General features: G+C 54.3%; 2 protein-coding genes across 8 annotated transcripts in view; one reads left to right on the top strand and one right to left on the bottom strand.

The window, feature by feature from the left end:
- Positions 1 to 19,422, bottom strand: part of PTH1R (parathyroid hormone 1 receptor) — a 24,390-nt gene extending 4,968 nt beyond the window's left edge. The window contains exons 1-8 of one of the 5 annotated variants that reach the window (XM_053599653.1): positions 19,278 to 19,422; positions 17,070 to 17,119; positions 14,696 to 14,821; positions 4,918 to 5,020; positions 2,725 to 2,859; positions 677 to 787; positions 446 to 564; positions 180 to 274 (exon numbers count right to left, since the gene is read on the bottom strand). In XM_053599653.1, the coding sequence (XP_053455628.1) occupies positions 180 to 274; positions 446 to 564; positions 677 to 787; positions 2,725 to 2,859; positions 4,918 to 5,020; positions 14,696 to 14,770 (638 nt within the window). In that variant the 5' untranslated portion in view covers positions 14,771 to 14,821; positions 17,070 to 17,119; positions 19,278 to 19,422. Of the gene's footprint in view, positions 1 to 179; positions 275 to 445; positions 565 to 676; positions 788 to 2,724; positions 2,860 to 4,917; positions 5,021 to 14,695; positions 14,822 to 15,810; positions 16,009 to 17,069; positions 17,120 to 19,277 lie in introns of those variants that run through there. The other 4 variants (XM_053599654.1, XM_053599655.1, XM_053599656.1 and 1 more) reach the window with 4 other exon arrangements.
- Positions 16,191 to 24,954, top strand: part of MYL3 (myosin light chain 3) — a 22,935-nt gene continuing 14,171 nt past the window's right edge. Inside the window, exon 1 of one of the 3 annotated variants that reach the window (XM_053599660.1) lies at positions 16,191 to 16,209. Coding sequence is in view for 1 of the 3 variants with exons in the window: in XM_053599659.1 (XP_053455634.1) it covers positions 19,574 to 19,637 (64 nt within the window). In the remaining 2 variants the exon portion in view is untranslated. Of the gene's footprint in view, positions 16,210 to 19,519; positions 19,638 to 22,469; positions 22,489 to 24,954 lie in introns of those variants that run through there. The other 2 variants (XM_053599659.1, XM_053599661.1) reach the window with 2 other exon arrangements.

Genomic DNA, 24,954 nt, shown 5'->3' with positions numbered 1-24,954 from the left:
CTGCGGGGGTGGGGGCACGGGGACGTGTGGTGGGCAGGCAGAAAGCTGGGCTGTGCGCAGTAGGTAGGGACCCAGCCAGGTGAGGGGAGCAATGAGGGGGGGGGGGTGGCACCTCTGCCCCACCCTTGAGCACGCCCTCCTCCTCTAGCTGGCTTTGCCCCGCCCCTCGTCCCACCCACCTGAAGTAGGCCAGGATGAGCACAGCCACAGTGAGGGAGGCTAGAGACACCGAGTAGCCCACTGTGTAGATCATGCCTAGGCGGTCAAACACCTCCTGTGCAGGTGGGGAGACAGTCAGAGCCCTGGGACTCAGAGTGAGCGTCAGGGTAAGAGGCCAGGTTAAGGTTGCTAGAAAAGTCAAGGTCAGGAGTCAGGGCTATCTCAGGGGTCACTAGAGGAGTAGGGGCGAACTTAGAGTCAGGTTGGGGAGGAGGAAGGCTCGCACCCGTTCACGAGTCTCATTAGTTAGGAACTTGACACATTCACTGTAGTTGGCCCATGTCCGGTTGTGTCCAGGCACCAGTTCCCAGCTGCCATTTCTGTCACAGCGTCGATAGGCGTGGCCTGCAGGTCCATGGGAAAGGCAGGGGAGCAGAGAGAGGTCTGGAGTCACTGAAGCCCTGAGCTCCAAGCCCTGGCATCCCTGTGATCCCCATCCCACTTCAGCTGGCCTTACCTTTGTGATTGAAATCATAAATGTATTCAGGACAGGGCACAGCTACCACCTCACCTGGTGCCCCCAGCGGCCAGCATAGGATGTGGTCCCACTCAGGCAGGCAAGGGCGCCCTGTGCCCAGAAACAGGTAGGGGAGAGAGTCAAGTCCATGTTTAGTGACACTGAGTTACCAACACACCTGTTGCTGGTTGGTTCCTGCAGGGACAGGTGTGTCCCAGGACTGAAAAAGTATGCCTTGAGCATTCTGGAGAAAATGTATTATGCCCTTATTCCCTGATGTGCCCCCACCTAGAGTCACAGAATTTACTACAGCCTCTGTGATGCAGGTACTGGCACTGGCTCCATTTTCCAGATGGGCTAGCAGAAGCCAAGACAGGTGAGTGACTTACTGTGGTCACACAGCAGAGGGCCTTGCCCTTCTCACACGCTCAGCCCCAGGTTAGCCCTCTCTCCTTTCCCTCTGCTCTTGGTCCCACCTTTAAGTTGTCCCTGAAGAAGGCCTGGTTCCCAGACTAACTCTCCTTCTTCTAGGAAGCTCCTTATGTGACCCTTCTCTTGGGATCATGAGGGGAGGCAGGAGGTCTGGTTTCTAGTGCCAGCTGGACAAGGAGCTGCCAACCTCACTCAAACGTGTCCCCAATCTTAGCACTTCATTTTCCTCACTGGGAAGTTGGGATTAACCATATCAGCCTGTAATTCTACCACCACTCAAAGCTGCCCTGAGTACCTGCTGAGACTCCCATGGCCACTGGTGGGGAAAGATACCATCTTCCAAGTCTAATTATTAATGGTGAGATTCACAGCAGAGTGACACATCCCAGCCTCACTGCACAGATGCTAAGTGACCTTGGAGGTTTCCCAGCCTATGGATCTTCCAGATCCCACCCCCAGCTTGCAGCCTCTTTCTCTCCTGCTGTAGGGCTCCAACCACAGGACTCTCCAGCCATCCTGGAAGGCTGCCTTGATGGTGGGACTCGCCCAGTTTGGTGAAAGGCTCTCTGTCCTGGGTGCCATATTCCCAGCCCCGCCCAGCCAGGCCCACAATTCCCTCTGGTCCCCAGGGAGCCACAGGGTGACCACAGCCTCCCAGATGTGGCCCATCTGGAATCCACTGCCCACCCAGCCGGTTCAAACCAGCCCTGTGGCCGAAGCTGGGGCTCTGTGTCTGTCTCTCCTCATCTCCCTCCCTCCTTTTCTCTCCTTGTCCCACTGTCTCTGCCCCATCCCTCTGCCGCCCGCTGCTCTCCCCTCCTGTTCTCTTTCTCTCCTCACTATGTGTCCTGGTGCACCTCCTTTGACACACTGAGTCCCAGGCCTTCAATTTGTGACTGCTGGTCCCCTTTCTCTCTATATAACTCTGTCTTTCTTTATCTCTGTCTTTATGTCTCTCCCTCTTTCTGTGTGCCTCTCTCTGCCTCTGTGTATCTCTCCCCTGCCTCTCTGACTCCCAGGGTTCATTGTCATCTCTCTTTCTCTACGTGGGTGGGGCTGTAGCCTTGGATCTATCCCTGGGGCGGTACTGGGTGACTTTTCTTTCTCTCTCTTTTTTTTTTTTTGAGACAGAGTCTCAAGCTGTCACCCTGGGTAGAGTGCCATGGCATCACAGCTCACAGCAACCTCAGATTCTTGAGCTTAAGTGATTCTCTTGCCTCAGCCTCCCAAGTAGCTGGGACTACAGGCACCCACCACAACAACACCCAGCTATTTTTTTGTTGTTGTTGCAGTTATTGTTTTAGCAGGCCCAGGCGGGGTTCAAACCCGCCAGCCCTGGTGTATGTGGCCGGAGCCCTACCCGCTGAGCTAAGGGCCAGGGGCGCATTTGGGTGACTTTTCTATGTAAATCTCCCTGGGGCCGGAGCCCATCCCACTCACCTACCCCCCACATGCTGCCCTCTAGGTTATCTCCTCCTAGCCCCTTCCCTGCTTTCCTGGGGAGTGGGCTGCAGCCTTTTACTTTCCACAATAGGGGATTACATGAGGGGGGCAGAGTGGTGGGAGTGAATAGGCCCAGGCCCATGTCAGACAGATGCGTGGAAGCACATGCGTACCTTGGTGCCTGCTGCCAGTGGATGGCTCCTTGTCTTCCTCTGACTCACGGTAGAGCTTCTCAGATGCCTTCTCTTTCCTGGGCTTCCCCGATGTGGATGCAGATGTCCATCCCTTGTCTGATTCCATTATGTCAGCTGGAGAAATCAAGGTAATTATAGCTGTCAGTTGTGCTATAATAGGAAACCTGGGGTACCCTCCTGCCTCCAACTCCCCTTTTGAACAATGGGTTTGTTTTCTCTGTCCTGCTGACACCTGGGCTGTTGGGAGATCTGAGATGATAGGAGAGAAAGTGCTTCACAAATCGTAAAGTGCTTGCCAGGTGGAAAAGTAGTAAGAAGAGATGGAGATTGTCAGCCAGGGTTCCAAACAGGAGTGAATCCATGTGAGTATAGGATCAGTTAGTGGTCTGAGCAGTAAACATGGGTGAGACAGCAGAGGTGGGACCCTTCCACCCAGAAGTCAGAGCAAGGGCACACGGGAGTGAAGGCCCCACCAGGGGGCGCATAGTAAAAGTGGACAAAAGGGGAGGAGATGTTCACAGACTCATTATACAGCAAAACTGAAATGGCCAGAGTGCTGCGCAGGTGAAGAAGCTAGTGATGAGGAAGACAAAAGCAAGGTGGCATAGTTTGTCAAAGTGGACAGACAAGGCCACCTCCCTATCCTATTCCCTGCCCCAGGATGCTTGGGTAAGGGGTTCATAGCTTCCACAGTGGCCCTGTAGACTCATCTGAGACAGGGCCTGGCCTTTCTCTCCATTGGAGAAATGCCATAGGTCTGTCTTCCCAACTGCAAAGTCCTCCACATTACCTGCTTGTACCCCTTCAGCTACAGCCCAAGCTAGGGCCCTGGAGCCTCCCAAGCTGGGTCTATGCCAATGATGGGAAACTGAGTCCTGGTGGCCTGGACTGGGATGAGAATTGCTGTGCCTGTTTCCCTGCCTCCACCCTCAGACATTAGTGTTGGGGGGTGGGTAGCAGGATGAGGGAAGGAGAAGCTTCATAGTGGATGGGGAGGAGGCAGAGGCTTCCCCCAGGTTTCCACAACTAGGAAGAAGGCTGGGCTCAGAACCCAGAGTGAGAAGGGCCAGGTCCACATGATCCTCCAGATCTTGATATGACTGGGAAGCAGTGGCATGTGGGGCTGTGACTGCAGAGACTATATGAAGCTCTGTGAGCTTGTGCTCAGGTCTGTGTGCTACAGACTGTGTGTGTCATTGTGTGCTTGTATTCTGGGTGTGCATCCGTGTTGTTCCCCCCAGCAGCCTAAGTGTCAGCTTAGGGGAGGATGTTTCTCTTGTAGGTTTGGGCCTCTTCAGGTTGATGAGATTAAGATTAAGCAGACAGACATCAAAGGCCTGGGTGGATGCTAATGAGGACCCATCTTGGTTTCCAGGAAATGAATTCAAGGAAGTGGGTGGTAAAAGCCCAGCTTGAGAGGTAATAAAGGAGCAGTGGAATGATGTGCTGCTCCCCTCCCTCGAGGCAGGGGTCCCACAGAGATGCTGAGCTGGTGGGAGGGAACCCTCCTTACCTAGGTCTAGCATCCTATCCAGGTCAAGCACCCTCCCTGCCAGGTGATGACCATAACTGAATCTGAAATATCCATTCCTATTCCTCTATCCTCACCCTGGCCCATCCAGCCCACGGACCATCAGTTCTCCCCACCCTGGAGACCTCTTTGCTTTCTGCCCAGCTGACCTCTTTCAAAGATCCATCTTTCTGGATTTGGCTTAGCTAACGCCTCCTTTAGGAAGCCACGCTGTTGGGGGCTGGCACCCTAGTCACAGCTCCTGATCCTGCTCGCCCCACCAGACCTTGGAGATGATTCGGACTTGCTGTTTTCATACTGCCCTACTACCAGCCCAAGAGGGGAAGTCTTGCACAAAGGCTTTTGCCATCCCCACTCCCAGCTGTGTGTGTGTTGAGAGAATGTGAGTGGGGGCTGAGGATGTCTGAGGGGTGATGTCGGGCAGCCCAGGGTCTTTGTTCACAGGACTTGGAACAAGCCTAGGACATCTGAGACTGCTGACTCCACATTTGCATGGCCCACTCTGCTTTTGGCTCTCACTTTGGCCTGGCCCCCTTATCTGAGTCCATCCTCACCTACGCCCTTCACCTGTTCTATACCCGACCCTCATCTGGCACCTCTGACCCCATCCCCAGACCCTCCTCATCTGGCCCTGCTCCCACCTGGCTTCCACAGGACTTCTTTGAGCCTCTTCTCACACTGGGCCTGGGCACGGTGCAGCAGATAGATCTGTTCCTCTTTAGTCATGACGTCATCTGCGTCCACCTGTCAAGCCGAAGGTCAGACCCGCAGGCAAGACTCTTCAGTGCAGCAGTGGTCCCACAGCTATCCCAGCCTCCCAGAGGGATCCCCTAGGCTGTGACCCTATAGGGAATGTGGAAAGTCTGCCACATGAGGAAAATCTGCCCTATGTAGCTTCCATTTTACAGATAGGAAGCAGTGGCTCCAGGGCCTACTTGATCAAATGGAAAAAGGAGGGGGCTGTCCCCAGCCTGCCCGCCAGTAACCCTGTAGGATACGGCCTCTAATATTCTGTCTAGTTCTTTCCCCAAGGGTACATGGGAAAAGGATGGAATGTCCCAGAGTAGATCCTGTGAGGATCCAGCTGGCTGCCTGCTGGGGACCTGGGTGTGTGTGAGGTGGATAAGGAGTGTTGAAGTCTGGGAAGACAAACTCAGCCTGGATTCCTTTAATCTTGGAGCCCTGGGGAACCTTGGGAGTTATCAGTTTCCATCCTGGCCCAGTTGCCCAGTCAATGCTTTTCCAGTGAATGGTGAGTGCCTCAGCCCCTCCCACTTAGGGTCCCAAGAGGAATTGCTGACAAGCGGCCAGAGTTGGGTTGGGCATTCCCACTGGTTGGAGTCCTCTTCATTCCATTGCCTATCTAGGTGCTCCCTCCATCTAAGGAGACCCTGTGTTCTGACAATATGGGACAGGCCTTTGCTCCTCCTGTTCTTTGCCTGGCATGTCCTCCTTTCCCTTCCTTCCAACCTGCACACACATTGGCTGTCACCAGTGGGACTCACTAACATCCTTATAAGGAAGGAAATAAAACATGGGGCAGGGGTCTGGGGTGGGTGAGTGTTTCACCCTACAAAGGTGACTGCTGGGAAGGGTCTGAGCCTCTGTTCCCCTGACCTGAAAGGAGTCAGGGGGTGAAGGCAGCATCCTGCTCTGGGAACAGCTCAGTATGTCCAACCCAGCTGCTCCCATGAGTGTGACCCACAAGGGGTTAATGCATTCCCTGAGACACCCCGCCGCTCAGTGGGGCTGGGATCCCCTCAGACCCCCCTAAGTCAGGGCCACATCTCCTCAGACCCATAGGCAGGGCCATGTCTCCAGGTGACTCCACCCAAAAGACTGTGCCCCCGCCCCCAGGGCCTCATCCCCTTAGACCCTTGACAGGCAGAGCTGCATCCCCTCAGACAGCCGTGGCAGGGCCAGGCCCCTTCAGGCACAGCGGAGCTGCCCACGGAGGGGCAACCAGGAGGAGGCAGGCCCGGGAGGGACTGGCGGGTGGGTCAGGGAGCCCGGCTGCAGGGAGAAGTTAATTGACCGCGTCTCTTGGCGGCAGCAGCGAGGGCTTCCAGGGCCGAGGAGTCTCCAATTGGCTCAGCCGGTCTCCAGTTCTGCTGGTTTCACTTAACAAAACGGCGTCTGCGCCTGTGCGCGTGCGCGTGTGAGTGGGGCGCACCCCGCAAGCCTGCGCGCACGCTGTCGGGGGTGTGTGCCCCTGAGTGTGTTCCGTCTGCCTGTGTTCTCACGTGCGATCGTCCAATATGTAAACTTGGGAAATGAGCCTGACGTGCTCGTGAACAGGTCAGCGTGTGCACGTCTGTGAATGTGGTGCGGTACCCGTTAGCATTCTCGTCTGTGGCTGTCCTGTGCTTCGGTATGTCTCTGGGGGCCGTGGGGGACCCTCTCAGCTGGACCCAATGCCCATAGGCTCTCTGGAAGGGATAGAGTAGATTCCTATGTGCTGGCTGCTGGCCCCACTGGCTCTTTGGCCCTACCACCTTCCCACCACAGCTATGGCTGAGCTGGCTGGGGTTAGGGTTAGGGTTAGCAGCGAGGTGATGGGCCTTGAGGGAGGCCAACCCCAGCTTGCCTCCAGAATAACTTGAAGCTCTCCTTGTGCTTCTGACATTGGGGATTCAGGCTGCTGAAGAGTCTGATCCCTCCTCATCATACTCCTATTACAGCACCATTCACTGCCATCTCCAACACTGTGACTAACACCCATCAGTAATCATTTTCTCATCACCAGCAACAATTACCACCACTAACACCAACATAACCATCACTATCCTTTCCCGGTATTACCACCACCAGCAGAATATTGCCACCATAAGCACTACTGTTACTATCCATATGACCACCATCTCCATTGTCACTACTGGTACAACGTCATTACCACTGCCACCAGCTCCATTTCCATCACCAGCACCACCACTCCATTATCACCAGAGGCAGCATCTGCACCACCATCAATGTTGCCAACTGCCAGTAACTACTGTCTGCACTATCTTTGCCATCTTCTTGTTCTCACTCCCACCTCACACCAGACTCCTTCTGCACACCTCCACCCATCTAGAGACAGATAATGTACCATATTCTTCCCAGCAGATGCAAAGCTCTTGAGTGACTGACCCAGGCTTATGCAGAGCTCTTGAGTGACTGACCCAGGCTTATGCAGAGCTCTTGAGTGACTGACCCAGGCTTATGCAGAGCTCTTGAGTGACTGACCCCGGCATCTACCAGTCCTCAGAGACTTGCTGACTCACCAGCCCTCTCATGACTAGCCTATCAATGCGGCCGAGGGTCACAGCTGATGGGCTAGGCTAGAGGCAGGCAGTCAGGGGTTGAAAACTGACCTTTGGCAAACTGATGACCAATACACTCCCTCATAAGCCTATGGGGTCTTCTTAGCTTCCACCTTCTGCTGTTGGCTTCACCCTTTCATGATCAGGAGGAAGCACACTCCCTTTTCCAGCATCTTGTTGCTATGGTGGGTGTGGGAATGTCTAGGGGAGGGGAAGGTATGTGCTTCCAGCCTGTCATGCCCCTCTTCATTCATCTACGGGAGTGGTGGCCCTACCTCTGGCTTCCCTTAACTTTAGGACTTATTTCTCCCTTACCCCAATCACAGCAGAGCTGCCACTGCAGCAAGAATTCAGGTTAGAGTTAAGCAGGTACTTTACCAAGGAGAGGATAGGCCCACACTAATTTCATCCCCACCTCCAAGCCTTAGAGCACAACTCCCCTGCTGGGAGTATCTTTCCCCCGCCCCTCATTCACCCCTCCTTTTCCTCATCCAAGGAAATTCTGCCACTAGCACTGGAGCTTGGATCCACCTCCACATCTGACTGGCTTTGCATCTTTGGGAAAGTTGCTTAATCCCTGCATCTCAGTAAAATCAGGGTAATAATAGGGTTGTTGTGAGGATTAAATTAGGTGCTGTATGAAAAGCCAGGGCAGGTATGGGTCTCAGGAAAAGCTGGTTGCAATTGTTGCAGCTAGAATTCATGACTTCTCACCTCATGGGTCCTCCTCTGCTGCCAAGTGACATGGGTGCCTTCAGGCTAGAGACCCAGATCCAGGGGGCAATAGGGAGGGGCAGACAGCAGGTGGGACCTCTGGGAGAATTGTGGGTAGATAGCTGCTGGGTAAGATGTGCTTGGCAAGCTTTGGGGGTTGAAAGACAGTGTCCCCAATGACTCCTTGTATTTCTGAATCCACCCTAGACTCATACGACGTCACTGTCAGGGCCCTTTGAGCTTAGGCATAGGAGGGGGGGCAAAAGGACCCTATCCCCTCCCTCTTCCCTAACTGAGGAGGCCTTATCTCCTGGGCATGAGAGGGAAAAGGCTGAGAACTATGATTTGTACCCTAGCCTGACATCCCCCTGTCTGACACTCCCTTCCCCCCACTCCACCAACCTCTTCCCCTTAAGAGTATTCCTGTCTTCTTGGCCCAGCTCCAGGGTGCAGAGGACACAGACTTACATCACCTTATATCCAGAAAGTCTGCAGATCTCTTGCATTTCAGGGGTGGGTGCTGACCAGGGGTCACTTTGTCCATACCCACCACTGGTGAAACCACCCAGTCTTGTAGCAGGTATCCTATATCTCTGCCCACCCCCACCAACATCCCTGCTGTGGCCTGAGATTTGGGCTGGTGTGACACCCCCTGAACCAACCATCACAGATAGGGCTGGGCTTCAATGCCCTCCGCTCTAGTGCACCATCCCCCTGTAGAGTCTCAGTAACATCAGGGTAATAATAGGGCTGTTGTGATGATTAAATGAGGTGCTGTATGAAAAGGCAGGCCAGGTACGGGTTTCTGTTTTAGGAGCTTTACCCATGCTTCCTTCACATTCTACCATATCCCCATTTTACAAACAGGGATACTGAGGCTGAGAGTCCCAGATAGAAAAAGGAGGGTCAGAAATGGAGCAAAGGTCCACTTGACACTTAAGCAGCAACCCTAGAGAAAAGGGACGAAAAGAGGAAATACCCAGCCACAGAGTCCTTCCGGGTTGTATCCTTTACTATAGCAAGGAAGCCTCTCTTTGCAGACCCCCAAGGCAGACTTCTCAAACGTAATTTAGGGGTGGAAGTAGATACAGAGATGATGATGGTGATGGCAGCTGGTCCCTAGTTCTAAATGAGCAGAGGACAGTTAGGGCCAAGGCTGTTGATGCCTTCAGCAAAGTCAGAAGGAGAAAACCTTGGCTAATAGGAGACCCCTTCATGACCTCCTGGCCTTCCTGCAGCCCTCCTTCAGGTTCCACTACTGGACCCATACTGGCACACATCATTGTCTCCCATGCCAGCGGGCTAGGACTGCTTCCCCATCCCTTGCTGCCCTCTGTCTATCCGACTGGCCTGAGCAGGCTCCTCATCCTGCCCTACCACTGCTGACAAGTGCTGACTTTTCCTCCCCCTTGCCAGGCCTTCCTGAACAGGCTGCCTGTGTTTGGGGCTGGGAGGGGCTGGGGGGAGGCACTGTGACGCCTCTCATCCTGGCCAGCCAGCGTGGCCGCCTTCAAGGCAGGCAGTGGGATAAAACCTGGGATGGCAGAGTTGGCTCCTAGGACCCTATGGATCTTCACAACTGGCCCCTACCTGGGCTGGGGACCAACATCTGGAAGGATGGTATGGGCTAACTAAACCTACTCTGGTTGGCAGAATGGGGTCCTACCAGGTCTACCCTTGGGCACAAGGCTGGGCACGAGGCTGGGCTCGGAGTTGGGATCTTAAGGGTTTGGAGGTCTCTGACGTCTTTGTAAACCTGAGCACCTTCTCCCAGTCACATAATATTTTTCAGACAAGTTTAGGGATCTGTTAAAACCTCACCCCACCTTTTCTTTTTCCTGGGGACTCTCTTGAAATAGCTGCCTTCCTGATGTGGTAGCTGGACCAGGGAGTGTCCCCAGAAGGCCCACAACCGGAATCTGGGGGAGGCTGCTTGACGCCTCATTAAAACATTAGGAAGAAAACCCAAGTTCCCAGGAGGGCTAGGCCCCCCTCCTACTGCTCTGTCCACAGGCAGTTCTGAGAGCTGGAGGTGGTGGTGGTGTTTAAGAGCAGGTGATATAAAAAGCTTTAAAAAATCAATACAAAGAGACAAATAACCCAATAGAAAGATGGGTAATGGCTCTGAGCAAGCTCTCTTAGAAGATGGATAATAAATTAATGTAAAGTCCAAAAGTCATTGGTAATCAGCAAATTAAAATGATAAGGCACAACATTGTTCATCTCTCCAGATGGCAAAGGTGAAATGGAAAGAATCCTCATAATATCCTAAGAGGTAGAAGGTGTGAGGAGAGAGGTTCTCCTGGTCAGTCTTGGTGTTGTGAGTATAAATTGGCACACAATCTTTGGAGGGCAAATTGGCTGTGCCTATTAAAATAAAAAATGTGCATGTTCTAAAACCCAGCAATGACAAAATCTAGAAATATCCTACTGGGAAAGAGTCACATGGGGACACAATAGGGTATTTCAAGGAGCTTCCCTATCACCGTTTAGAATCATACACAACTAATGAAATTATGCAAAAGTAATCTAAATGTATATTTCTAGGGACTACATAAATAAATCCCAGGTTTTGGAATACCCTGTAGCATTTAAAAAAGATAGCTTTTTATATTTACTGACATGAAAATCTCTAATACACACCTTTAAGTAAAAAATGCACATGGCAGAGCCCTATCTAAAAACTAATGCCATTTATTTAAAAATCATTAGCCAAACAAAAAGAAAACAACAAAATGAAACTATCTATTTAACATGTGCACAAAAAGGTACCGTTTAGAAGCATACAGAAAGAGGTATGGAGGACAAACCCTCCACCCAGCCTGTTAGACATGGTTTTCCCTGGAAGAGGGAATGAGGCTTGGGAATGATCACAGGGACTTCTGTTTAAAATGTATTATGTGACTCTTTCATAAGAAAGAACATATTCATGTATTAGTTACAAAGTTAAAAATAAGAAAGTAAAATAATAGAAGGATTTAATTTTTTAAAAAGAAAGAAAAAGAAAACTCAGAGTAAGACGTGGGGCTATCTTGCCAGCAGCAACTCTCACACTGCTTTGGAGGAAGGAGCTCAGTATGGGAGTCTGAAGACAGGGATTCAAATCCCACCGTGCCACAGACTGGCTGTATGTCCCTTAGAAACCTTTCATAAACTGGCTGGCTGAATAGATAGAATGAAAACACATTTGTGACAAGTTCTAGCTCAGAATCTGGGGACAGCCAGTGTTCAATACACGTCCTTCCTATCTTTAAAAGTGAGCTTCATGGCCAAGCTGCCCCTGGAGCAGGCTTGGGGTCCCATACATCCCTAGCCTGTGAGTCCTCACCACTGTCTCTTCTGAGTCCTACCCAGTGGTCAAATCTCCGCACTCGAGGCCTGTCCCACTGAGCTTCAGCCTCTCCCACTGCAGTGTCTCCTACACATGTGCATATGTGAAGGGTCTTTTGGATGAGGCATCCCCAAGGACAAGAATGCCCCTTTGCCTTCTACTCACAATGTGTGGGCCCACCCCTCCTCTCAACTTCACCCTTCCCGACCCCAGCCCTGGCCTCCCAGGTGCTCTTTCCTATGAGGCATAGTGGGACCAGCGGAGTGTGGCTACAGCCAGCATCTTCCTTGTGCAATGCTCTTTGGCCTCCCAAATATGAGCCTGGTCTTGGGAGCTGGCTGGGCAGGTTGTATACAGGTTTGGTGACAAGGGCGATCAGATTGGGTTGATGGGCTTGAGGGGCACTAGTGCAGCTGAGCCCAGGGGGCCCAGGGGACATTGAATGGGTGAGTAGGCTGCATCCCTGCCTCTCAGTCCAAATCCTCTAGTCCTGAAGCCAGGGAGTGTCCAGTGAACTCACACGCTCCCACAAGGTCCTGCAGCAAACCCAGCATTGGCATTTCTCTTCCTACCTTACCCTCAGCCATGGAACAAGGCGAAGGCAGCAAATTCTCTGCATATACCTCAGCTTCCCCGGAGAGCAGTGTGGGGCTCCAGGTACCCATATCTTCCCACACATAGAAGAACAGAGGTTGCCATTTAGTTGGCATGAGATAAAAAATGGTCATTGAGGTTATGTAATTTGGGTCAATTAAAAATGGGGACAATGGAGGCCTGCCACAATGGCTCATGCTCGTAATCCTAGCACTCTGGGAGGCCGAGGTGGGTGGAGAGCCTGAGCTCACAGGTTCAAGACCAGTCTGAGCCAGAGCAAGACCCCCCATCTCTAGAAATAGCCAGACGTTTTGGTGGGCACCTATAGTCCCAGCTACTCAGGAGGCTAAGGCAAGAGGATTGCTTCAGCCCAAGAGTTTGAGGTTGCTGTGAGGTATGACACCATGGCACTCTACTCAGGGTGTCAAAACAAAAGACTGTTTCAAAAAAAAAAAAAAATGGGGACAATGGCCAGGCTCGGTGGCTCATGCCTATGATCCCAGCACTCTGGGAGGCCGAGGTGGGTGAATTGCCTGAGCTCAGGAGTTCAAGACCAGCTTGAGCAAAAGTGATATTCCCGTCTCTACTAAAAATAGAAAAAACTAGCTGTGAGTTTTGGCCGGCACCTCTACTCCCAGCTACTTGGGAGGCTGAGGCAAGAGAATTGCTTGAGCCCAAGAGTTTGAGGTTGCCATGAGCTGTGATGCCACAGCAGTCTACCCAGTAGACTCCGTCTCAAAAAAAGAAAAGTTCTTCAGATAGTTTTTTGGAAGATTAAACTGGCTAATACATGTGAAGGCTTAGAACAATGGCAAGTAGAAACTTATTTATTAAATACAAATAAGAAATAATAGACCTGAGTACACATATGCTGAAAAATGTACACACAGGGGCGCACACAACTGTGCTCTACAAGTCATGTGCAGACCCAAAGCTTTACACATACAAGAACTCACACGGGAAATCAGACGCTCGCAACCACACAGATGCAGAAGAACACTATGCCCAGAGTCCCACATACCCCTCTCTGACACACAGATGTACTCTCAGGACACCCACACCCACCACCTTGTCTACTCTTTGGACAGTCACACGCACACATATGTGTGCATATACATAGCTCACTGAGAGAAGTGTGGGGAAATGGCTTGGCCCCCTAGAGTTTGCCAGAGTTTGCAGTGCTCTGCAGTTTTCCCGTCTACAAGTCCTCATAGCAGCTCTCTGTCTTTGGCTTTAGGGAGCTTTTGCTGAGGCTCAGAGTGCAAGGGCATAGGCACAGGTGAATGGGGAGTGCTGAGGACCACGGACTAAGGGAGAGCCTCAGATAACTGGGTTTTTAAGTAAATAAATGTTTCCTTCATGTCCTCTTTCGAGATGGGGCAATGGAGGTATGGAGAAGGATAGCCGAAGGTTACACAGGGATTTGGTAGAGAAGGAGGAATCCCTGAGGTCCTGCCTCCCTCCACAGGGCTCTGTGCTGGGTAGGGAGCTGTTGCTGGTCAGGAGGAAGAGGCTGCCCATCTGCCCCTCTCTCTAGAAGGCAGAAGCCCCTACCTGGGTGAGGAAGGGACTTTGAAGTTAGGCACACAGGCAGATAGCCTCCTCACAAATGGGCTGGTCCCCAGGATAAGGCCGCCGTGAGATGTGACTAAGGGGATGGGACACCCGCCTCACCAGGAAATGGACCCTGGGCCCTAGCCCAGGATGAAGAAGGGCTTGCTGTCCAGCTCTCTGCCTCTATTCCTGGTCTGTCCACCCCTCCTGCTCTGGGGAGCTCTCATCCTCACTCCCTTTGTCTCTGCCTCTGCCTAGTCTTCCCTATCATTCTGCCTCTTAGCGTCCACTCTCAGGGGAGTGCACAGAACTCCCAGGGGTCTCCTCACTTACCAGAGTCCCCCTCAAGCATTCTTCTCCTGAAGGGGTGTACTGTGAGGTCAGTTTCCTTCAGGGCACTGCCATCCCTCCTCCCAGGACAAACAGCTTCAACTCTGGATAAAACTAGACATATGTGCATGCAAGTACGTATGTGCGTGGTCATCAGAGCTGGAGGGGCCCCTAAATCTTACCCCTTGCCTGGATGATTCTCGCCTCAGACCTAGATCCCTGTGTCAGAGATTGAAAACAAAACTTGTAGAAAACAGACGTCCCCAAAGCAGTTTGTGGGATTCCACACCTGGGCCAAACAGACTTCCTCTAGATCACACTGTCATCTCCGAGGGAGATACAGCCATGGTGTTCATGTCCCAATCACAGATTTCCAGACCTGGGACCCCAAACCAAGGCTTCAAAAAGAGGGAGACTTCGGGCATCTAGAACCCATGGTCCACACATCCCAGAGATAGCAGGCACCCAGAGGGGGCTCTCACCGAAAAGTTAAGTCTTATGGGGGAACTCCAAGACTCTGTGCCCTAGACCCATCCCAGGGACCCCAGAGGAAGCCCGCAGCCTGTCCTGGAGTGTTGGCGGCGGAGGACTTACCAGCGCATATGCGGAGCTGAGCACTGGGCAGCACAGCAGGAGCGCCAGGCCGGGTGTGATCCGGGCGGCCCCCATCGCCACCGCCTAGGGCCGCGTCCCTCGAGGCAGCGGTCGCCGCCGGCCCTGCTAGTGGTGGGGGGCGGGGGGTGCAGAGCTGCGTCAGGCTGGGCAGCCCCGCCCACGCCCCGGCCTAGGGGACCCCGGCGTCCCGGCGGCCCGAGGCCCCGGGGCCCGGCGCGGGGCCCATGCGCTGAGGGGTAGCGAGCGAGAGCGCAAAGGAGAGAGGGAGGGTGCGAGGGAAGGAGGGAGGCAGCCGGAGGCCGGGCGGGCGGCGGGCGGGCGCCGAGCGCTGCGGAGCGGCCCGTCTGCCTCGGAGCGGAGAAATCACATCCATATGGCCGGGCCCCCCGCCCCCGGACCGCCCCCCGCGCCCCTCCCGCGCCGCCTTTTCTTTCTTTTTTTTCTTTTGGGGAATTGGGAGCTGTGGCTTCGCCCCACGCCCAGTGGGGGAGGGGGCGAGGGAGGGGTCGGGGTCGCGGTCTGCAGGGGGCTAACAGGGCTGTTATTTTTAGCTCGGTGGCTTTCCGCAGTAGGGGAGTCCGGACTGGACTGGGGGCGCGTTTTGAGCCGCGCGGGGCGTGTAGCTAGGGGACGAGATCCCAACTTTGCATCGACACTGAGCCCTTCAGTGTTCAAGACGCCAGCTCTTAGCCCTTTGGTCCCTTAGGCCCCCATCTCCTCCGCGGCGTCTACCGCGCCCACTCCCCATCCTCAACCCGAGTCTGGTTCGCGCCCGCGCTACTTAAGCGCGCCAGCGCCCGGATGCTCTGTCTGCTGTCTGTCAGTCCGTCTCCAGCTTCCCCAGCCTTGGCCTCAGTTCTTCCAGCGGCCCCAGCTCAGTTTCGGTCACTCCCTCGCTCTCTCCCTCCCCTCCCCCTTCTCCCTCTACGAAAACATTTGCAAGTTTCCAAAAAAGCCACCAAGTCTAGCGGCTCTGCAGTGCTCCGAAGAGGCGCAGCCGACTGACACCGAGACAGCCTGGCTGCCCCAGCCAGGCCCGGAGTGATCCCTACCCAGCCACCTCCCTTCGGCGCCGGCCCCCGGCCCCGACTTACTCTGAGCACGCCGCCGCGGCCCCCGCCTTGCCATGGATGTCGGGCTCCCCCCGACAGCCTCCCCAAGCTAGCGCCCCGTCCGCGGCCCCGGGGGGACTTCATGGAGCTCTCGGGATGCCCCCTGGCCGGCGTGACCTCCAGCGCCCCCCGCCCGGCCGCTGCTCGGAGCCACCGCCCGCCGCGCGCGTCCCTCGCTTCGGCGTCTGCTGCTCCCCTTCCCCCCCCGCCCCCCCGCGGCCTGGGCGCCTCTTCCCTCCCCTGCGCGCTCCCTGGGCCTCTCCCGCCTCTACCCATCCCTGTTGCCTCCGACGCGGATGTGTGGAGGGGCAGAGCAGATCTCACTGCCCCCTGCCCCAGGACATTTCTCTAGAGGTCGTGGCCCGGGGTAGTACAGCAGTGGTATGTGAGTGTTGGGGGACGGGGCGGGGGGGAGGGTGAACTCTGACGTCTGAACCCAAGAACCTAGCCTGGGATGCTGCCGCCGCTTCATTCTCTTCTTTGCTAAAGCACGGACTTGTAAATTTTTTCTAATGGTCTGTCTGGTAAAAAGGGACCCGAGAAACAGGCCCTTTTCACCAGAGCATCCCTTGGGGAGGCCGCCCGGTGTCCCGCGCGGCCCCAGCTTGCAGTACTGTCTGTCCACCAGCTGGGTCGGGGTCCCTGGGTAGCCTGCTGTGCTGCCACCTCCGAGCCTGGCCCGGCCTGGGCCACCCCCACCTCGCCCCCCACTCTCAGTTCCATCCCCCAGAAGGTGGGTCTGTTCGGCCCTAGACTCGCCCCGACCCCTGCCCAGGTCTCCAGCCGCAAGTCACGCTCGCTCCCTGCGCAGTGTCTCTGGGTCCCAGTCTCGCCCCATTCAGGGGCTGGCCAGGCCTCTTCAGCTCCGCCCCCAGCCCCAATCCTGGCAGGCTGCAATTCCTGGGGCTCAGCTCCAACACTGACCCTTGGGCTTCACTTCCTTCCCTCATTTCCACCCACAAATGCTTTCCACCAGCTTAGTTCTGCTGGGGACCCTCTATTTAGGGGAAAGGAAAGAGGATCCTAGGGGGCTGAGGCCAGACGGAGGCGGGACTTATGGGCCCGATCCTGGTGGCAACGCCTGAGCTGTAAGAGGAGGAGTCACTCACCAGGTGGGGAAGCTGAGACTGAGGGAGGGGCTGGAATGCCTGGAGGGTCAAGCTTTAAGGATGGTGAGCCAACTTAAGTGGCTTTAGAAAATATTCTCTGGGCTAAGTGGCAGCCTCTGCTTGTCAACTTACCAATTGTGTGTCCCAGGACTCTCTCACTGTCTGGGCCTCAGTTTCCTCATCTGTAAAATGGGGGAGTTGACCAGTTGATTCAAAGGGCACTTTTAGCTTTACTGTTTAGTGCCTCTGAGGGTGGGTGTCCAGTCTGTCTGCAGGGGCTCTCCAGACTAACCCTGTGGAAACTGAGCTTCTCAGAGCCCTTAAATCTGCCCTCTAAACCTCAGTGTGAATGGGCCCTCAAGCCTAATCCAGCTCAATCCACCCATCTTCCAGACTGCACCCACAGCTGTCTTCCCCACACATTTCTATGGCCGTATCCCTTCTCCGTGTCACTGCCCTCAAGTTTTCTGTCTTGGCATTGAAGGACAGTGCTGTTTGAGACAGTTTCCTCCAAAGGTGACTCTCTCCAACTGGCACCATCAGCTAGGTTCCTGGCCTTCTTGCTAGGTTCCACCCCCCCACCCCCACCCCGTCTCTATCTTTATTGTTTCCTCTGCTTTGTGTAAAGGATGCCCTTTACACAAGGGCATGTTATCCATTACTGGAGTGACTGTGAGTTCAGGCTTCCTCCTATGCTCCTTGGAACAGGGACAGAGATCAGGTACCCAGAGTGAGCACCCAAAGAACACTTGGGGTTCTTCAGTGTTACATTTTGATGGTCTCAGCTTTGTGTCTCTGTTTCTATATGACTCTATGACAGTTGACCTCCCACACCCACCCTTGGTGATGAGAAAAGAACATTCATGGAGTGATTGGAAGGACTAAGAGGTAACATAGGGGATGATGGGGTGAGGGAGTCCTCAGTTCTGACATGAGAAAGCTTAAGATTTGAAAACAAATAATATTTGTACTTGGGAAGACCAGGGTGGGCTGTAGATGGGGCTGCAGAGAGATCTGATGGGCTCTGGGTCTCTTAAGGGCATACCCCTAGCTGTAATTTATATGCCTCACCCTAGAATCCCCTGCTGGACATTCCACAGCTGTGGGTGGGGCCAGTGATCCCCTAATTCACCCTCAGGCCTCTGGTTAAAGTGCTACCATGAGGGTAGGGGTGTCACACATTAACTGGTAGCACCCTAGCACCTAGCAGAGCCAGCCTACTCTTCTTGGTCAGGCCCCAGGGCCTTGAGGTCAGTTTCTGGTTAGTTTCAGGTCAGTTTCAATGGTGTTTGAAAAGGCCTTGCTGGAGTTGGGGAGTGGGAGTGAGTTCTTGTCTCTGATCCCCAGCCTGGGGCCCAGAAGGAAGAGCCAAGATGGTTAAGAAGCTCAGAACTCAGGGGCTGGGCCCCTGGGTCCACCCTTACTGGTGTGGCAGTCACAGACTGACAAGCCTCTGCTGCAACCTCCATGCCACTGTGAGTAGGCCTCTGGGCAAGGTACACAGACCCTGAGGCCAGGGTGGGCATTAGACTCCAGTGGGAAAGGCAGAGGCTCAGCTCTCTGAGTATTGCAGCCTTCCCTCACTCCATCAGAAAACCCTCAGGAAGCCCCAGCCTAAGGGTCTCTGGGAACAAACGACCCACATGTTCCATATCATCACACTCTCCCAGCACTTCATCCCAGCATTAGCCCCCAAATCAGCCTGCATCCTCAGCTTAGCTCTGATCCCAGACTGATCTCCATCTCCATGATGAACCTGACCCTAGGCTGAGTTCTTATCCCCATCTGATTTCTAGCCCCTGGCTGAACCCTGACCCCAGGCCAAGCCTCCAACCTAGGCCTCAACCCCAGACACTTCAGGTTCCAGACTCTTCTGGAGGCTTTTTGAGGCAAAGGGCCAGTAGGGGAGGGGATGGCCAGGCCATATGTGAAGCGAGGTGCCACTTTTACAGCCATTTTGGCTGCTCATAAACACCCCCCACCCAGCTGAGTCACTGGAGGCTCTCACAGCAGCTGGTTAGGCAGCCCCCTCCCTTTGGGCTGGAGCCTGGCTGCCTGGCTCTTTCACCTCTCAGGAATGTGAAGGGAAGGAGAATGGGAGCACCTGGGGTCAGCAGGTCTGTCCCAGTCAGGAAGTGCTCCCAAGGCAGCTAGGAGTATAGGCTTCCTCTCCCTCCCATGTTTGCAGGTCCACAGACATGTATTTATGCAGGAATGCCTTTTCTGCCCATAGCAATGGCATGTATGACCCAGGCACAACATGCTCACCTCATGGGGAACCACAGACTTGCCCCTCCCTACTGTGCTCAGGCTCCCCTGTCCTCCCTGGACCCCACTTACCTGGAATCCACAGGCCTTCCAAGTAGGGCCTGAGGTTGCAGAGCAGACTCAAGTTGGCCACGGGGAGGCCATCAACAGCCCCTGAGCAGCTTCTGTGGTTCAGGCCTAAGCAAGGATGTTGGGAATAGACAGGAAAATACCTGAGTCAGAGCCTTCACTTGAAAAGAAAAATTAATTATTTTTTACTAAGCCCTGAACTGGCTCAGGACTTTGTCCTAGACCCCTAGTTGGGCGGGGTAGCAGTGGGGAGAGGGGGAGAGGCATCTCTAAGTGTGCCAGTGTTCAGATGCCCTGGAATGGGTCCTTCTCCCGACACCATGGGTCTGCCTGCCAGGAACCCTGGCCCACTCAGGCCCTCAGGTATGTGTGTGCCTCAGTGGTCCTCTCCTTGACTTGCCAAGCCTCTCTCTAACTCTCCTTCTGTCTGTCTCTGTAACCCTGTTTAACCTTTCTAGTCTTTTCCACATCTCACAACCCCTACAACTGATTTCATTCAAGTTTTAGACACCCAGAGAAATCGGGTGGAGGCTAGGGTGGTTCACCAATGTCACTAGCAGGAAAACTGAGACCTGAGAATGCCTGACCTGCCAGCACTGGGTAGCTCCCAACCAGGAGAGATGTGAGGACCCTATTCCATTCCAGCCCTTGTCCTGACCCCTATAGCCCCCATAGATGCCCCATATTTGATTGGAGCATCCTGGTGTGGAGCCCACCTGGAAGCCCTCTCTGTCTGGCCTCCAAATCTTCACCAGCTCAGGGTCTGCTCATGCCATTACCAGTCACAGAGTGGACAGGATGACCTCACTTTGTGGGTCTGTAGAACTAGGGCTGGATGCTGAGGGTGAAGATATGGGCAGAGAGGGAGACAGAGACCATGCAAGATCCTGGAAACTTCACCCCAGGGTTCATTAACCCTGGCTAAAGGCTGCCTTTCTGCCTGAGACCAGCCTGAGCTGGTTTTTGTCTAGAAGTCCTAGGCTCGGCCTGACTAGGTGTAATGATTCACGTGACAGCTGCCAGTCAGCACATTCCAGCCATAGTCCCCGGTGCCCAGCACATAAGGCTGCTGGCCCCAACCATCCCTCAGTCACTGGGGCACATTCCTAGGGCCCCCAGCCCCAGAAGCCACCTTTCCTGAGTCTTCTAGGCTCCTGGAGAGGGTACCACATGTTGCAGTTTCGAAAGTACTTTCTGGATCACAAGCTAGAAAGGAAGGCAGGGAGCTTGTCATTACCTGGCCTCTAGGTGGGGGAAATGGAGACCCACATAGTATAATGGACTGACCAGGACAAATAGTAAGACTGACCAACAGCACTTATAGGGCTCCTGCCCCTGGCTACTCTGAAATGTGCTGATTTCAGGATGCACAGGTGTTCTGTGACCAGGTTCCTGTCCATGCATAGTGAGGGCAACATTTCAGCTCTGCAGGTCAGTGGGCAGTTGGGTCTAAAGGGAGGGGAGCTCTCCTGCTGTATGAAAGCTTCCCTGCTGCCCTACTGCCCTGGCTCTCCCAGAGCCTTTCCCTCTGCTGCGTTGACATGCAGCACCCTGTTCTTCCACATTCCCCCATCCTCACTGGCTGGGGGAATCCTCACTGAATCAGGAGGCTGGGACTTATTTTGTTCTGACCTGTGGGGCTCTCAGCTGGACTCCTTCTTGCTCATGGCCTCAGTTTTCTGATCTGCCTTTAATAGATGGTCAGCTTGAGGCTCAAAGGGGTCTTGGATGTGGGCAGGCCTTTGAACCTGAGAACCACAAGCTCGTTCTCCCCTCAAGTTTTGGGCTGCATGTGCAGGCCAGTCTTTGTTCTTCCAGGGAGCCCCAGCTCAGGGCTCTCAGGGGTGAGTCCAGCCCTCAGCTCCGGGGACAGGAAGTCGTATCTTGGTCCTGGGTCCTGGGGAAAGAGGCAGGGGGAAAATAGCAGCTCAGACCAGCCATGTTTACTCAGGCTGGCCCCCTCTGAGCTCAACAGGCTCCCATTCATTGGGAGCCCCATAAACCCTTTGGGGCTCCCTGAGGTTCACAACGCCTAGACACCAAGCCTGGTTGCCGCCCCCAGACCTGCTGGGGGCCATGGGCAGCAGGTGGGGCATGAGTGAGGCAGGACTGAGGATGGTGAGTGGGAGCCTCAGACACACCTCAGTTTCCAGGTCTTTGCTTTGGAGTTAAGGATTCCTGTCCCATGCACATTGCTGGGCAGTTGGCAAAATCCAGAGAGACAGTGGAGGTTGAAGTGTTCCTTTGAAGGCCTCTTCAAACTGTTTTCTCTTAGGCTTAGTGCCCATAGCTTAGTTGTTAGGGCGCCAGCCACATGCACTGGGGCTGGTGGATTTGAACCTGGCCCCGGCCTGCTAAACAACAATGACAACTACTATAAAATAGCTGGGCTTTGGGAGGCTGTGGCAAGAGAATTTCTTTTTTTATTTTTTTTTAGAGACAGAGTCTCACTTTGTCACTATCGGTAGAGTGCTGTGGTGTCACAGCTCACAGCAACCTCCAGCTCTTAGGCATAGGTGATTCTCTTGCCTCCCAAGAAGCTGGGACTACATGCACCAGCCACAATGCCTGGCTATTTTTTTTTTTTTTTGTGGTTTTTGGCCGGGGCTGAGTTTGAGCCTGCCACCTCTGGCATATGGGACCGGGGCCCTACTCCTTGAGCCACAGGCGCCGCCCGCCCGGCTGTTTTTTTTGTTGCAGTTTGGCCGGGGACAGGTTTGAACCTGCCACCCTCCGTATATGGGGCCAGTGCCCTACTCACTGAACCACAGGTGCCAACCAAGAGAATCTCTTGAGCCCAAAAGTTTGAGCTTGCTGTGAGCTGTGCAGCACAGCACTCTATGAGTGCCACATAGTGAGATTCTGTCTCAAACAGACAAACAAACAAACAAACAAAAACCTGTTTTCTCTTAGATCAGGCCCCATAAGGCAGGTCTGGGCCTTCTCAGGCTAGGCTTCTGCAGGCACATCCTCAAATTGTATGGTTTTCAAGGCAAGCCTGAAACTGCAGCGGCCCCCGTCAGAGCTGACTTGGTTGCTAAGACCCCTTACCTGGCCTTTGGTTGTTGACAGTCTACCCTGGCAGGGTAGGTATGGGCACACATCCCACTATAGTAGAAAGTCTCTTGTCTTCTCCAACCTTCTTGACCTTATCTGTTCAACAGGAGATCTTCATCGGAAACAGAAACACTGGGCTTGGACAGATTGCTAAGTGGTGAGGCACTAGGCCTATTTACCCCGGTGTTGCACATTGTCTGCAGTCTCCCACTGTGTTTTATTGGAGTGGGTTAAAGCATTGTCCTGTGGTCCCTGGAAATGGAAAGAAGGCAGTGGCAGCATTTGGTGGGAAGAACTGCAGCTTAGGGGTTTAAACCCAGCCCAGCTTTCCCATGACCTTGAAACAATTCCATCCCCACCTTTAGTTCCCTCAGCCACTGACTGGGGTTAGAGCGGACACTCTCCAAACCCCACCCTCAGTCCTGCTCTTCCCATAGGCAGCTCTGAGGAACATCCCTGTTGGTACATAGCATAACACAGGGGTAGGAGAAAGACTTTCTACCCCAAATCCCCTTTCAGCAGTACAGCCTCCCCCACATGCCCCAGGCAACCTAGCCAGCCACTGGGGACCCTGGTGGGGGGCCAGAAGGGGTCTTGTTTCCTAGATACCTTCCGGGTGGGGTGTGACTTCCCACTTAGGTGGTTGTAAAATCCCCAGAAGCCTGGAGGGTCCCTAGTGTGTGTGGGGGGAGGAGAGTGGGGGGGGTCCTATGCCTCGGAATACCCCCCTCCCAGGCGTGTTTGACACGTGTTTCCGCCTCTCCCGGCATGGGCTCCCACTGCTGCTATTTATAACCTTTAAGAGCTCCTGCCGACTGCAAAGTTTTCTTAAACTCAAAATATCACCGAGGTCCTGGGCAAGCGTTCCAGAGGCTGCTGGGTCCTGCGGTTTGAAGGGAGGAGGGGGCCAGGAAGGAGAAGGCAGTGGGGAGGGGGTTAGCTCAGACACTAGGTCCTTACTTGAGCCTGTGTCAGGAAGACCTAGGGTGGCAAACCTTTAGTCTTGACACTCTGGCCCTATTTGGGCCTGGAGGAGCCCTCTGTGTGGGTGGTCCCTGCTCTTGCTGGACCATCTCTCTGGGCCTCAGTTTCCTCTCATCCTGAATGCCTCAGGGGACAATGGTCTGGGGTGAGGCAATGAGCTGACGGTCACTGGGAACATCTCAGGGCTGTGTCTGCCTGGCTATCCTGCATCCGGTACAGAGCCTGGCCCAGAGGCAACATGGATGTTGGCTGAACTGGCCAGAAAGGGGAAGCACTTTGGGGAAGTTTATAAAACGGTGTTCGGGAGAGTGACATCCAGAGAGGGGCAACAGTGTGCCAGAGGTCACCAGGCTCATCCAGACCCAGCCCTCCCAAACAACCAGGCGCTCTGAAGTGAGCCTCTGTGGGAGAGACTGAAGGGCCCTCACTGGTGACAGGTGGGTTGCTGGTTTCAGGGAGGTTCTAGGGACAAAAGAAGGGTGGCTCTGCATACTCGGACACCTCCCTGAAGCTGGAGGGGCACTGGCAGCTCTCTGGTCTGGCTCAGTGAAGGCAGGGCTGCTGCCCAAAGTCACACACCCAGCTCCTGCCTGCTCCAGCCACCGCTCTATCCCTCTCTCTGCCTCCTCAGGAGGTGGTGAGCGGCCATTTCCTGGACTTAGTCATGGACGCCTTGGGGAGGTTGATGGACTAGGGATCCCCCAGCCCCACTGTACTCCACAGAGGCAGAGGACTGGTGCACTGACTTTCTGGCCATCCAGAGCATCCTGTCCCCACCAGCAACACCCTCTCCCAGCACAGCTGGCTCCTGAAGCCATTCCTGTCCTAGTTAGCAGAGCTGGGTCAACGATGGAAGGGTAGCCACCTCCGCTCCTCCAACTCAGTGTGGGTCCACATCAATTTTCCCACTCAAGCATAAACACAGAGGGCTTATTGGGGGTAAAGGGGGCAAAGAAGAGATGACCTAGCAGACAGAGGAGAGGGAGGAGAAAGGAGCAGTTCTGAAAACTCTCCCTGCCTTCCCTGGTTCCTTGAATGTATGCTTACTGTGAAGAGCCAGGTCTGACCCACGCCTTTGGGGCGCTAACTCCCTATCTGGCCACTGCCCTCTGTTCCTACTCCCCCCACCCCCCCGCCCCGCATGAGCTCTTTGCCTCCTCCCTGTCTGATTTGTCCTTCCCTCCTCAGCCTGGGGGCTCCTGTGTGCCCTTCACAAGCACCTTCCTCACGGAAATCTTCCCAGATCTGCACTGCTGGTGATGAGGGTATTTGTACTGGGCATGATGCTTGGCTGCCACTGTCCTAAGGGATAGTAAGCCCCTGGAGCTCTGGACTCTAAACACCCTGCCCACTGCACCCCTTGGTCTCTCAATTGCTGTGGGGAGGTTCCATTTCCTCATAAGGAGGCAGCAAAGCCCAGGACCTTAGAAGGACTCTCCTCAGGCCTCTTCACAAGTCCTTGTCATTCATTGAACGTACTCCTCCAGGGAACTTTATCACATTGAGTACATCTGATGGTAAGTTCTCAAATCAGGGAGCAGCCCAAGGGTCGAGTTGGAGTGATTCTAGCTTGACCCCGAGATGAGAGACTGAAGCCTGGAAGGCCTGTGGCCAATAGGGAAGACCCGCACTGGTCCCC

This window comes from Nycticebus coucang, chromosome 8 (assembly GCF_027406575.1).
Source record: "Nycticebus coucang isolate mNycCou1 chromosome 8, mNycCou1.pri, whole genome shotgun sequence".
In the NCBI taxonomy this organism is placed as follows: Eukaryota; Metazoa; Chordata; class Mammalia; order Primates; family Lorisidae; genus Nycticebus; species Nycticebus coucang.
The sequence above is the reverse complement of the archived record's forward strand: the minus strand, read 5'-3'. Positions and strand labels throughout refer to the sequence as shown.